Raw genomic sequence first — 13,133 nt, 5'->3', positions numbered from 1 at the left:
AGCGATAAACTGTGTTAGGTTCCAGATCATAGATTTAGATCTGAAGGGGTCCTAGACTCCAATCCCCTCATTTTAGAAATGAGGAAATAAGGTCCAAAGGAGGGGAAATGACCTGGCCCAAGTCCCCACAGGTAGCAGGGCATCTAAGACTCTGTCCTTCACCCAGGCTCCTTTCCTTGCCAAGATCACAGGGCTCCTGAGGAGCAGAGCGGGGCTCCAGGGTCCCAAGTGTGACTCCAGTCAGAGATCAGGGCTCTAATCATCCCCTTTCCCAGATCTCAGCTGAATTAAGCTGCCCAGCAACTGGGAATCAATTGTCTTTGGGGACATAAAGATTTCCTTCCTTCCTTTGTGTTCATCTGCCAGTGGATCCTTTTAGCTTTTATAAAATCAGAGGGAGAAAATAAGTCGAGGTTTAAGGCCATCAGAAACTGGGTGTCCCCAAAGCTCTTGACATTTCAAGCTGCAGGAAGACTTTTGGAATCCCTGAAGTGAAGGAATCTCATCCTCTCACGGCATAGGGCCTGACTTCACACCACCGGATGGAGGAGCTAAGTGGCCCGCTGGACACACAGCAGAGACAGGCCCCGAATGTGCCCGTGTATACCCTGGTCTGGGCCCTGGAGGCAGGGACATTCTCTGTTTTTGTTCATCTCCACCTCCCTGTGGTGCCTGACATGAACCCCCCCCCCCCACCATGACTCAGGACCACACATGTTCGGTGGCTGGGCCTAGTGGTCTATGGATGAGGTGAAGCCTGGTGCAGGGGCAAGGGTGCCAAGTTGCTGGCGCCTCCAGCCTGGCCTTCCCAGCCCCAGCCCTCCCAGCCCCGGCCTGGTGTCCTCCAGCCTGGCCTTCCCTGCCCTGGCCCGGTGTCCTGCAGCCCGGCCTTCCCAGCCCCGGCCCGGTGTCCTGTAGCCTGGCCCTCCCAGCCCCGGCCCTCCCAGCCCGGCCCTCCCAGCCCCGGCCCGGTGTCCTGCAGCCTGGCCTTCCCAGCCCCGGCCCGGTGTCCTGCAGCCTGGCCTTCCCAGCCCCGGCCCGGTGTCCTGCAGCCTGGCCTTCCCAGCCCCGGCCCGGTGTCCTGCAGCCTGGCCTTCCCAGCCCCGGCCCGGTGTCCTGCAGCCCGGCCTTCCCAGCCCCGGCCCTCCCAGCCCGGCCCTCCCAGCCCGGCCTTCCCAGCCCGGCCCTCCCAGCCCCGGCCCGGTGTCCTGCAGGCTGGGCCGGCTCTCGGGCACGGGTGTAATCCGGTTCCACGAGGCCCGCGGTTTTCCAGGGCGGAGGCTCCGAGTCCTGCCCGGGCGAGGCCAGAAGCGCCGGCCGGCCTGTGTCCCCCGAAACTTCCAGGAGGCGGGGCGGGGAGATGCCCAGCCTGGCCCGGCCACTCTCCCTCCGGCCTGCTGCGCCCCTTTGGTTCGCCACCCGCGTGGCCTCCGGGGGCCGTGGGAAGCGGGCGGGGGCTCGCGGGGCCGTGTTCTGCGTGGCGAGCGGCGCAGGCCACTGCCGTGTCCACGTGCTGGCTGTCGGGCGGACCCGGGGGAGGGGCGGGAGCCCACAGTCCTGCGTGGGGCGCGCACCGAACACACGTGCGTGTCACATGTAGCACATGTGTCCGCCGTGTCCGCGCCACTACCGCTCCGCCCCACGACGAGCGTCACCCTGGACTCCGCCTCCGTCGTGAGCGGCTCGTGTCGGCCCCACGCGGGCGGCTGCCGTGGGTGCCGAGCCTCTGGGCATCACAGAAGGTGGCGGAGCTGAGGCTGCCCACGCGGGGGGCGGCCGCGTGGGGGCCACGACTCGCCGCCACGGCGCGCACGCTCCGCACGTGCGTGGGGGGTCGCGCCTGGGTGCCGGGGAAAGTGGGGCGGCCGCCCAGCCCACGCTCCACGCGGGGACACGGCAGGCGGCACCAGCGCTTCTGCGCAGCCGCGGGTCAGGGGCTGGAATGTTCTGGAACGCCCCCCCCCCCCCCCCCGGGCCATCGCGTTCGGAACCACAGGGGGTTGGGCGGGGGGGGGGGGCCCTTTCCCTGGAAGCCCCGCGGGCACGCGCCCCTGCCCCCCCCCGCCCTGCGAGCACGCGCACGCGCACGGCCACTCCGACGGGAGCCGCGGCGTCCCGAGGGCGGGGCGGGGGCGCGCTCCGCAGGGCTGGTCCCCGGCGGTACCGGAAGTGGAGAACCGGCCCGCCCCCGGCCCGCCCCCGGCCCGCCCCCGCGCCCGCTAGGCCCCGCCCCCGGCCGGCCCGCCCCTCGGGCCCGGCGTCGGCGTCAGGGGGCGGGCCGGGGGCGGGGCGGCGGGCCGGGGGCGGGGCGGGGCGGCGGGCTCCGCCCCGGGGCGGGGCCGCGCCGGCTGTAGTTCCCCGCGAGCCCGGGCGAGGTCTCTGTGCGGCCCCGGCTCCGGGCCCGCGCTCCGCTCGGCTCGGCTCGGCTCGGCTCGGCTCGGCTCGGCTCGGCCGGGCTCGGGGCGGGGGGCTGGGCTGGGCTCCCTCACCTCGGCTGCCCCGCTCGGCTCGGCTCGCCTCGGCTCGGCGCGCCCCCCGGCTCGCGCCCCGGCTCGCGCCCCCGCTCGCTCGCTGTCTCCCGCCGCCGAGCGTGCGCCCCGGCCCCGGCCCCGGCCCCGGCCCCGGCCCCGGCCCTCGGCTCCCGCCCCCCGCGCCCCGGGCCCCGCGGCCCTCCCCTCCCCCTCCGGGCCGGGCCGCGACCCGCCGCGGGCCATGGCCGACAGCGCCAGCGAGAGCGACACGGACGGCGCGGGCGGCCCGGGCGGCGGCGGGCCCGGAGGCCCGGGGGGCGGCGGCGGCGCGGGGCAGCCGGCGGGCGGCGGCGGCGGCGCGGGCGGCCCGGGCGCGGGCGGCGGCGGCCCGGGGCCCGGCGGCGGGAAGCCCGGCGGCATTGTCATCTCGCCGTTCCGCCTGGAGGAGCTCACCAACCGGCTGGCGTCGCTGCAGCAGGAGAACAAGGTGCTCAAGATCGAGCTGGAGACCTACAAGCTCAAGTGCAAGGCGCTGCAGGAGGAGAACCGCGACCTGCGCAAGGCCAGCGTCACCATCGTGAGTGGGCCGGGCCGGGCCGGGCTGGGCTGGGCCGGGCTGGGCCGGGGCCGGGCTGGGCCGGGGCCGGGGCCGGGCCGCCGCGCGTGGCCGCCGCAGCCACATGGCCCGGCCGGGCGGGGGGCACCGGGGCGCCCCGGAGCCGGGGGGCGCGGCCTGGCCGGGCCGGGATGGGAAGGCCGCCGGGGGCTGGAGGCAGCGGACGGAGCCGGGGGGTGGGTTGGGGCCGAAAAGCCGATTTTTCGGGAACTTTGCCGGCTTCGGAAAGGGCCACATGCCGCCGGGACACAAGCAGGGAGCGGGCTGGCCCGGGTGGGCCCGCACAGCCTGGGCTGCCCCCACGGAGGAGCCCCCGGGAGGTGGCGGCTGCCGGAAGGAAGCCTGGGCACCCACGCCGTGCCAGGGGGCGCCCGGGGACGCCCAGCTTACTGGGCATCTCGCGGCCTTCGCACGGCTTCCCCTGGGGGCCCCGGGGCCGGAGCAGGCTGCCCCAGACCCGGGCCCTCGGGCTCCGAGCCCTGGGGAGCCTTCCAGGGATGCTGGGGGCCGCCAGGGAGAGGAAGGGTGAAGGGACGACCCTGTGGGCACGCCACGCAGCCCCCCTCCAGATCAGTGAGGGCTCCGGACGGGCCTTAGATCTCGGGGTATCTGTGATTCTGCCCCATGGGGCTGCCTTCGGCATCCGAGGTTCCCTAGTCCTCGTCCTCCGCCGGCGACCAGAGCTCGCATCCTTAAAGAAACAACCAGACTTATCCAAGGCCACCCCGGGCCGAAGCCGCCCAGGCATCGTTGAAACTTTGCTGCTCGGACCCTCCTTGTCCCCAGGAGCGAAGGACAAAGGGGAAGGGTTAGAAGCTTTTATTGGAAAACCTGGGCAGGTGCCCCTTCTGGCCATCTCTGAGGCAGGTTCAGATGTGGATGGCCCTGCGAGGTCTCCAAGGGTGGTTCTTCTATTTTACAGATGAAAAAACTGAGCCGGAGACAGGCGACGGGTGCCCCATAGCCAGCCAGGGACATGCTGTCTCTCTCTAGTTTCTCTTCTTCCCTCGTTTCTTGCCCCCTCCCCACCCAAAAAAGAGGATAAGCAATAAAAGCCATAGGATCAGAGGGGCCTCTGAGGCCAGGGACAGTTCAGCTCCCTCCTGGTCCAGATTAGGCTCCCAGGGGAGGCCACGTCCTGCCCAAGGGCACATTTCTGGAGAGCAGTCAGCTGGGCCGACTCCTAATTCCCTGGTACTCTGGGTGTGCTGGGATGACCGGGAAGGTTTGTTGGGAGGAAGGATGATCCGGGAAGGTTTGTTGGGAGGAAGGATGATCCGGGAAGGTTTGTTGGGAGGAAGGATGATCTTGTTGTTCACTTCCCCTGGGCTCACCCAGATTAGTGCAGGAGGAACGGGAGACATTGTGTACTTGGGTAATGAGTATTTTTGAAGAGAGCATCAAAGGATCATCATATTTTCAATGACAGGGACATCACCGGTCACCTTGTCCCGCCCCATCATTTAACTGATGAATAAACGGACCCATCAAGGTTCTGTGTCCTCTATTTTGGCCATGGTCACTTGGGGATTAAGCTCCAGGACACAAATGCAGGGCCTCTGTCTCCAGGGTCAGGGGCTTCCTTCTAACTGCCTCAGTGAAGCCAGTCGAGGTGACAGCTCTCATTCCCATGGTTCCTAGGTCATGTGAAACAAGTGCACATCTTCAGAGTACCCATGGGAGGGAGCTGAGCATGGTCCTGGGGAGTGGAATAAAACTTTGTCTTGACCATTGTCACTTGCTGGGCTCTGGTACATCTGGAAACTTCTGGATGATAAAAGCTGTCCTAAAGTGGGCAGTCTGCCACTGGGGCTGTACTGCATGACCCAAGAGGGTCCTTCAGGAGCATGGCCTCAGAGATGGGGGGGACTTGGGGGGGTGGCCACTTGCTAAGCTAGTCATTCAGGAAGGCATACCTTCATTTTCTTGGAAAAGCATCCTCTGCCTTTTCAGCCCCCTTGGGTCCTCATTCTTTTTTTTTTTTTAATTTTAATTTTTATTTTTTGCAAGGCAATAGGGTTAAGTGGCTTGCCTAAGACCACACAGCTAGGTATTAAGTGTCTGAGGCTGGATTTGAACTCAGTTACTCCTGACTCCAGGGCCAGCGCTCTATCCATTGTGCCACCTAGCCGCCCTGGGTCCTCATTCTTGAGGGGAAAAAAGGGAAATCCTAGCATAGGCACCTGGTGGAAGGGAGGCCAGAGTTTCCTTCTGATAAGGGCCTATGTCTTGGTGAAAACTTGGCCTGGAGCATCCATCCCTTCATTTAACATACATGTGTGAAGTTCCTGTTCATTTCCCCTGAGGGAATCTTAGAATGGGGGGGGAGGGGAAGGGGGTAGGGGCTGAGGGCTCCCAGGGCCCAACTCAGGACTCTGGAGGCTCCCAGGGCCAGCCTTCCCAGCCTGATACAGGGTCCCTGGATGCATTTTCAGGGAGTCTGTGGATGTTAAGGACAAAATAATGACCTCTGATTTTCACTAAGCTCTGACTGGGAATTGAGCATTTCTTTGATTATGAATTAACAAACCAACCAGATAACTATTATCGTGAGAAAGGGTCCCCAGGCTGAGCAGCCCATGCTACACACAAGTTGAGAATCTAGTCCTGTGGACTCACAATTCTTTCATTCTTGAGCTTTCCCTTGCCAGCGCCTAGCCCTGACTTCATAAAAGCTTTATTTGTTGCTGCTGTTGTTTTTTTAATGAAAAGTCCCTGGGCGAGGGAGAGATGTAGTCCCTTCCTTCAGAGATGATGAGGGAGGGGGAGGCAGCTCCTGCTGGAGTCCTAGCTGGCCTGCTCCAGGGAGATTGGAGGAGGAGGAAGAAGAGGAGGAGGGAAGGCATGCTGTCAGCCAGGGGAGGAGGGGAATTCAGGAAACCTGTGGAAATGAGGTGGGCGTCCCTGGAGCAGAGCTCCTTTTCAGCAGGCAGAGTTGAGGAGGTAGAAGGGCATTTAAGGCCTGGCCAGGTCTGCTGTGTTTGGAGGGCAGCCAGTGGTCTATTTTGGATGGAACACAGGTCATAAAGGGAAGTCAAGTGAAAGAAGCTGGGACAGGTAGGCTGGAGGTTTGTTCTTGATATTTAGATGGTCATCATCTGGCATATTCTCTGATCAAGGATCTTAGTTCCCTAGAGTTAATTAATTGGCATAAATCCCTTCGTTTGCTGCTTCTCATCCAAGAACAGTGGCACAAACTGGAGATTCTTTTGGTTTTCCTCAGCTTTGTTTAGATTAAAATTGGGCTTTCTTTGTGAGTTCCTATTGACTCTTTAGGTTCCTGTCATTCCTGAAGGGAGCAGGGGATGGGAGACCTTTCCTTTGGTCATGACCTCAACCTGGCTTCAACTCCATCGGTCCTCCAGAGGAGCTTCTTGTTCAAACCTTCCTCCAAGTCAGCTTGCTCATCTCAGAAATCAGATGCTTTAGGACAGATGATGCTGTGTGGCTGCTTGGGTCACAGAGTCGATGGGGTCTGACGCGGGGAGTCTGGGAGTTTGAAAGCTCAGCCCTTTTGAAGTTAACCCGACGGGTCCTCCCAGGAGAGCTCCATTGGTCCTCAGAGCCTCTGAGGTGTGGAGCGCCCTGACCTGACCTGCAGGAATCCAGGGTCCTCCTCTTGCCTCGGGTAGGAGGAGCCAGCCTCTAAGGAGGGAATTTCTGTTTGTTCTTTCCAAAGAACTCCTAGGGCCTTCCTGATGGTCTTTGTCCCTTTAGTTAAGAGGCTGGCTGCAGGTGCCAGCAGGGATCCACATATGTGCTGGGGAATTCTCTGCTGTCACGGTGTTCCCTTTTGATTAAAAAGAGCTGGGAATAGAGAAAGAGTCTGGGTTCAGATTTGGGTGCTGGCACTGTGCCTTGCTCTCTTCTTCTGTAAAATGAAGGGGACTGGATCGGAGGATCAGGAAAGTTCTTTCCAGCCTCCTGCCTGGATCCCTCTGGCAGTCTGGTAAAGCTGAGCAGACACAGCCTGGGGTGGAGGCTCTCCCACTTGCAGCCTATCTGGTGTGGCCGAACCTAGGAGAGGCTCCCTTTTGGCTGGTGCAGCTTGTGAGGCTCCCAAAGACGACTTCTGTAGTGCGGGGTGCCATCCCTTCACTCGAGCTCCTAAGCATGTGGTGGGTGTGAGGGACCTGGTGTGGCTTCTGCTCTGGAGCCTCCTTCAGAGCCCAGCTCCGGAAGGGCACCAAGAAAGGGAGATGATGTGAGAAAAACTTGGGGCCGTGAGCATTTATTAAGTGCTCACTGTCTGCCTGGTATTGTGCTATCAGCCTACGAAGAACTCAAAAGGAGCCTCCATCGGGCCTTCGGCGCCATCCAGAGAAGCCAGCGGCTGCCCGGCTCCTGGCCTGCAGGGACGCCACTGCCTTCCCAGAGTCAGACCTTCCGAGTTCTAGACCAGAATGCCGACTGCCGGGAGCATCCAGGCCAGGGTGTTTGGAGACGTACGACTCAGGAGATGGCTGTGTTGAGGGAGGGTCCCTGATCGTGGAGGTTTTCATCTGAGGGTCTTCACCGGTCTGACTCTTTCTCCCTGGCCTTTGTAGAGAGCATACGCCTTTCTGACCTTGCCTGTTATTGTTCAGTCATTTTTCTTCTCAGGTTCATTTTGCAAATGAGGAAGTTGAGCCGATCTGACTGAAGTGACTTGCCCAGGGTCTCACAGCTAGGAAGCATCTGAGGCCAGATTTGTGACTTCCATCTTGGATGGGTCCTGAATACTCAGGATACACTGTATCCTTTTGGGGATCCCTGCCCCCCCCCCCAGAACACGACTGGTTACCTTGTAGCGGCTCTGGAGTCCTGCTACTACATTGAGGAGCCCCTGGCCCCAGCGCCTCAGGCCTGGAGGGAATCCCCAACCCCAAGATCTTGTTTTTGGAACTGCACATCCTATTGGGGCCTGGGTTCAAATCCTGTCTCAGGACTTCTTGACCCTAGGCAAGTCACTGAAACTGAAATAAGAGTCCCGGAGCTCAAGACCCTTGGAGTCCTTTCCAGCCTTGAATCTGTGGTCCTGGATCTTGACGTTGTACTGGTGGCTTTTCTGATGTCTGAAAGAGTGCCCTGTGTAGACAACTCCCAGTTAGGAATTTGGGTTGGGGCCCATGCTGCCTGTTGTTGTCAGGAACCCACTGAACTTGTGGTCTGAGCTCTGCAGGAGTGTCTCTGAGGATTCAGGGGAGACACTGGAGCTCCAATTGTTTGCGCGTGTGTTTGTGTGTGTGTGTGTGTGTGTGTGTGTGTGTGTGTGTGTGTGTGTGTGTGTGTTGGGAGGGGGTGTGCTGAGGGTGGTGCTTTTGTTTTCAATCCCAATATAGTCATCTTTTTCAGAGAGTGAATTCAGATGAAGTGCAACAATTACGTGTTTGCCAGGGCCAGTCTTTGATCACTGATACTTCTTCATCAGAAAAGGGAATGTTCTGGGAAATTGTCAATCTTTATTTACTTTTAAATTTTATTATTATTTTTATTGGAAATGTATTTTCAACATTCATTTTTTGTAAAATGTTTTCTCTCACACTCCTCCCCCCGTCCACCCTAGGATAGCAAGTAATCTCATGTAGGTTATACATGTAAGTCGTGCCACACATATTTCATATTAGTCATGCTGTGAAAGAAGAATCAGATCAAAAAGGGAAAAGCCATGAGAAGGAAAAGAAATTTAAAAATGAAGTTCATAGGCTTTGGTTTGCATTTAGATCCATCGTTCCTTCTTCTCTGACTGGGGCTGGCATTTTCCATCCCAAGTCTTAGAAATCGTCTTTGATCGCTGCACTGCTGAAAGGAGCTGCATCAGTTGCTCTTCACACAGTGTTGCTGGTCACTTGTACAGTGTTCTGGTTCTGCTCCCTTCACTCAGCATCGGTTCTTGTAAGTTTTCAGGGTTTTCTGAAATCTGCCTGCTCATCCTTTCTTTTAGAACCATAACTTTCTATCCTATTCATAAAAACAACTTGTTTGGCCATTCCTCGGTGGTTGGACATCCCCTCAATTTCCAGTTCTTTGCCAGCACAAAGAGCTGCCCTGCATATTCTGGTGCATGTGGGCCTTTTCCCTTTGTGATCTTTTTGGGCTACAGACCCAGCAGTGTGACATGGTTGCACAGTTTTTTTTGCCCTTTGGGCATAATTCCAAATTGCTCCTGAATGGTTGGATCAGTTCACAACTCAACCAACAATGCATTTGTACTACAGTTTTGGGAAACTGTTCTTAATTAGAGAGACCTCACTTGAACATTTCCTTACAAAATATTCCTCCTCCAGCTCGGCTGCAGATGAGACTTCCCTTTCCATCTTACCACCCTGGCCAAACCTGCAGTGGCAGCTTTTATCTGAGGTAGAAGTCCCAAAAGTAACATTGTCCTTTGGTGCCATGCTAAAGGAAAAAGTCAGAGAGCCGGCCTTAGGGTTGGACTCACCAAGGTTGTTAAGGCAAAGTTCGTTTCCCATGAGCCTTAATCATTGTGGTTTAATAAGAGCACAGATTTATAACAGGAAGGGAGCTCACAGACCCCCTCAGACTCCCCTTCCAGCCCCTCACTTAGAAAAAGCACTAGTCTTTCCAGGTCCTCTCAACCAACTCCAGCTTGCCTTGCCTTCTTCCCCTCTGCTCCTTCTGCTGTCCTTCTCATGACCTGGGCTTCTCCATCTCCAGACATTTGCCTCTCCCCAGGGCTCAGCTCAAGCACCTCCTCCTTCCTTGGCTTCCCCACAACCACCAGGGTCTTTCCCTGCCCATCCTATTAGCTCATATTTAAATCTGTATACTTGGGATATACTTTGTGTGCGTTTTCTCTTCATAGATGGCAGACTCCTTGAAGCCAGGCCCTGCTGAAGCGTGTCCATATCTGGAGCCACTTCTGGGCAGGATGCATGTAGGCCTTCTCAGGAAATACCTTTGTCCTCCCAGATTCACACCCTGCACCCCCAGACTCAGCCTCCCTTGCAGCGCAGAGGCCTTGTTGGCTGGTGTAGATGTGCTCTGTCCTGGGCTTCCCCTCCTTTTGTGACCTCTGCTCCACCAGGCCAGATCTCAGGTTCTGGTTCTCCAGCTCCCAGATCTCTTGGAATCCTTGGTCTGCATCTAGCCTCAGCTCCTGGCCTTGTTCTGCCTTTGTCCCCGGGGCCTTTGTCCCCCAGGACGGCCCTGGCAACTCTGTCGAGTCTCTGCTGCCTCCCCAGGCGTGGGCTTCTCACAGGGGCATAATGTCCTTTGCTCTGGAAGCTCTCAGACCCAACCAGTCCTCAGCTGGGCTGGGACTCCTGCAGTTGTACACAATGATTATCCAGCTCTACAAGGTACAAGGTCATCCAGGAGGCTGGCCCATATCCTCCAAAGAGGCTGAGTGACCTGAGGGGGGCCATGGGTCCTGCCCTTGGGAGCCATGTGGACTGGGCTGTCATTTCTCCCCCCTCCCCCAGCTGTTGGTGGAGCTTGGTGATGTTGTGTTGGCACAGGTGATGTGGAGAGCTCTGAGTTTATTTTGCTTGGGAGATCACGGGGTGGGGGAAGAGCACTGATTTGATGTTTTTAATTTCTCAACTAAAAAGCCTGCCAAGGTCAGTGTTGCCTGTGTGGGTTTGGCTGCTTGGGCCCTTCTGGCTCCAGCAACTTCTGTATCTTCAGAGCTTTGGGTGGATGGGCCAGATATTAATATTAATATTAATTAGCTCTCAGACAATTCAAAGTGAATTAGAAACGCCCTCATCGAGAGAGTCTTCCCTTCCCTCGTCTCCTTCCTCTTTAAAAGAAGAGGTGATGATGGGCAGCATGTTTCCATGTTCCTCTCTGGAGTCCCAGACACAGCCTGCACAGGAGACCCCATCTGCAAGGGCAAGAGGAGCCTGGTGAATGACCATGAGGGCATGTGAGGACACCCAGGATGGGCGCCGGCCACCTCAGCCAAGCGGAGGCTAGAAGTGCTGACTTTCTATAGAAGCAAAGGTCAGGAAGATGAGAGGATGCCAGGATTCGCTTGGGGGCGAGCGTGGGATCTGTCCCTGACAAGTGGGGGCCCCCATGGCTCTCTCTTAAGGTTAGAGATCAGGTTTTGGGGCCTTTTAATTTATCCCTCTGGAGAAGACTGATTATAGTTAGAATTAGGAGGATATAGCTGCCAACTTCCTAACTAATAGAATAGTATATGACTTGTTAAGCTATGATTTTTTTAAAAAAAATATTGCCACAATATCTCCAACCAAATTATAACTTTTATTCTATTGAGGCTCTTTTTTTTTTTGTCATTCAGAAGACAGGCCTTAATTTATAGCAACAAAACCCTTTGCTGAGAGTCACAACAAATTGTGTGTTTGCTTCACTTAGTAGCTTTTTCCTTTTCTTTTTGGTCCAGACTTGTGTTACCAGTGGGGGAACTCCCAGAGTGGAAATTTGCTTTTTTGAAGACAGATCAGCAACTCGCCCATAATGTAGAGTCTTAGAGACACATATGAACTTGGAGACCTCATTGGACTCCTGAGAGATCTGGCCTGAGGCAGGCTTTTGTGGGGTGCTGTCTCTGTGGAACTTGGGAGATTTGCCAGGCCCAAACCTCAGTTTGAAAGAGAAGGCAGCCCAGTGGAGGGGCCGGAAGACTTGGGGTGCTGGCTGGGTCAGTTGCTGGGCATTGTCAGTGAGGGCATCTAGACCCCTGGCCATTTCTACTGCTTCTCATCTCATAGCCTGGCACCCTGCTGCTACTGCTTATCACTTGTTGTGGTTCATAATCATTTAATCATGATTTCTGGATCAATTAAATTCTCCCAGGGTCTGATCATCTTCCCTCTGGGTTGTCTCCTCCATCTCTCTTTTGGAGCCCTGGATGACTTGTCCTGGGGTCTGCCCATATGGATCACCTGGCTCTGTCCTGGGGCCTCCCCTTGTGGATCACCTGCCTCCGTCCTGGGTTCTCTCTGTGTGAATTCACCAGACTCTGTCCTGGGGTCTTGTCTCTTTGTCATTTATATCTCTTGGCGCCAGTGTCTCCTCTGGTTCAGTCATTACCGGCCAAATAGCTCTGGAGATTGGCTCTCTCAGATCTCCTTGGTGCCCCTAAATGAATACATAAGGTTTTCTCTGACAAGTGAGGGCCTTAGCTGGTGGAAAAGGGAAGCAGGGGAAGCAGCTGGCTTTTGAGAAAAAAAAAAAAAACTTTCCTGAAGCAGTGGTGGTGACCTGCTGACTGGACACCAGCGACAAGATGCTGGAGCATACTTGCCCCAGGTATGTCCCTGCACTTCTGGTCTATAGGACACTGGATGTTGGCGTCCCAGGGGCAGTAGGACTGAGTTAGCAGTGGGGCCTTGAGGAAAGAGAAAACAAGCTCCTCCCTCCTTCCCTGATGTGGACTTTCTTGGCCTGGACTGGGTCCTCTTAAAGTTCACTTCTGATGACGGCCCTCTGGCCAGTAGTTGCTGGTAGGTGGGGTCTCTGAAGAGAAGGGGAGGATCTCACCATTTGCCTCGAGGCGGAGGTTAGCCAGCCCGGCCTCCTCATTGGGCCCAAGAGGTCACCCGGGGAGCAGAGCTGGCCATCAAACCTGGACACTTTGCTGCTTTCCTATGTGACAGCCAGGAACTGGTCCGGAATCTTAGCCCTCATTGACCAGGGGTTAGATGTTGGGTTTGGAGGCAGGAAGATCTCTGAGGACAGAGGCTGCCTCGGACGCTAGCTCCCTGCCCTTGGCCTCAGTTTCCTTAGCTGTAAAGTGGGAGTAGCGATGGTATTTACCTCTCAGGATTATGGTGGGGAGCCAAATTCACTATTACTCCTACTGCTTGTTCAGTCCTCCAGGGGCAGCCGACTGCCCGACTCCTGGCCCTAACTCAAGATCACCTCCCAGAGGGAGAGCCAAAGATAGAGTGCAAGGGGCCTGTTAGTGAATCAAGTGCCTCCTTGATAAATAAGAGAACAGTTAAAAACTGCCTTACCAACCTCAGAACTCTAGAGAAATGCCCCCTTCCATGCTGCCAGTAGGCTTGCGGTGCAGGCCTTACTTCATTGCTTCATACCCTCTCAGCTTGGGCTTCATTGTCCACTCTGCTACC

The 13,133-nt window shown here is 57.2% G+C and overlaps 1 protein-coding gene across 1 annotated transcript in view; it reads left to right on the top strand.

The window, feature by feature from the left end:
- The first annotated feature begins 2,712 nt into the window (after positions 1–2,712).
- Positions 2,713–13,133, top strand: part of CCDC6 (coiled-coil domain containing 6) — a 62,083-nt gene continuing 51,662 nt past the window's right edge. The window contains exon 1 of the mRNA XM_074232293.1: positions 2,713–3,048. Within this exon, the coding sequence (XP_074088394.1) occupies positions 2,713–3,048 (336 nt within the window). The remainder of the gene's footprint in view (positions 3,049–13,133) is intronic.

The sequence above is a fragment of the Macrotis lagotis genome, chromosome 4 (genome assembly GCF_037893015.1).
Source record: "Macrotis lagotis isolate mMagLag1 chromosome 4, bilby.v1.9.chrom.fasta, whole genome shotgun sequence".
Classification (NCBI taxonomy): Eukaryota; Metazoa; Chordata; class Mammalia; order Peramelemorphia; family Peramelidae; genus Macrotis; species Macrotis lagotis.
This window is presented reverse-complemented; position numbering and strand designations above follow the sequence as displayed.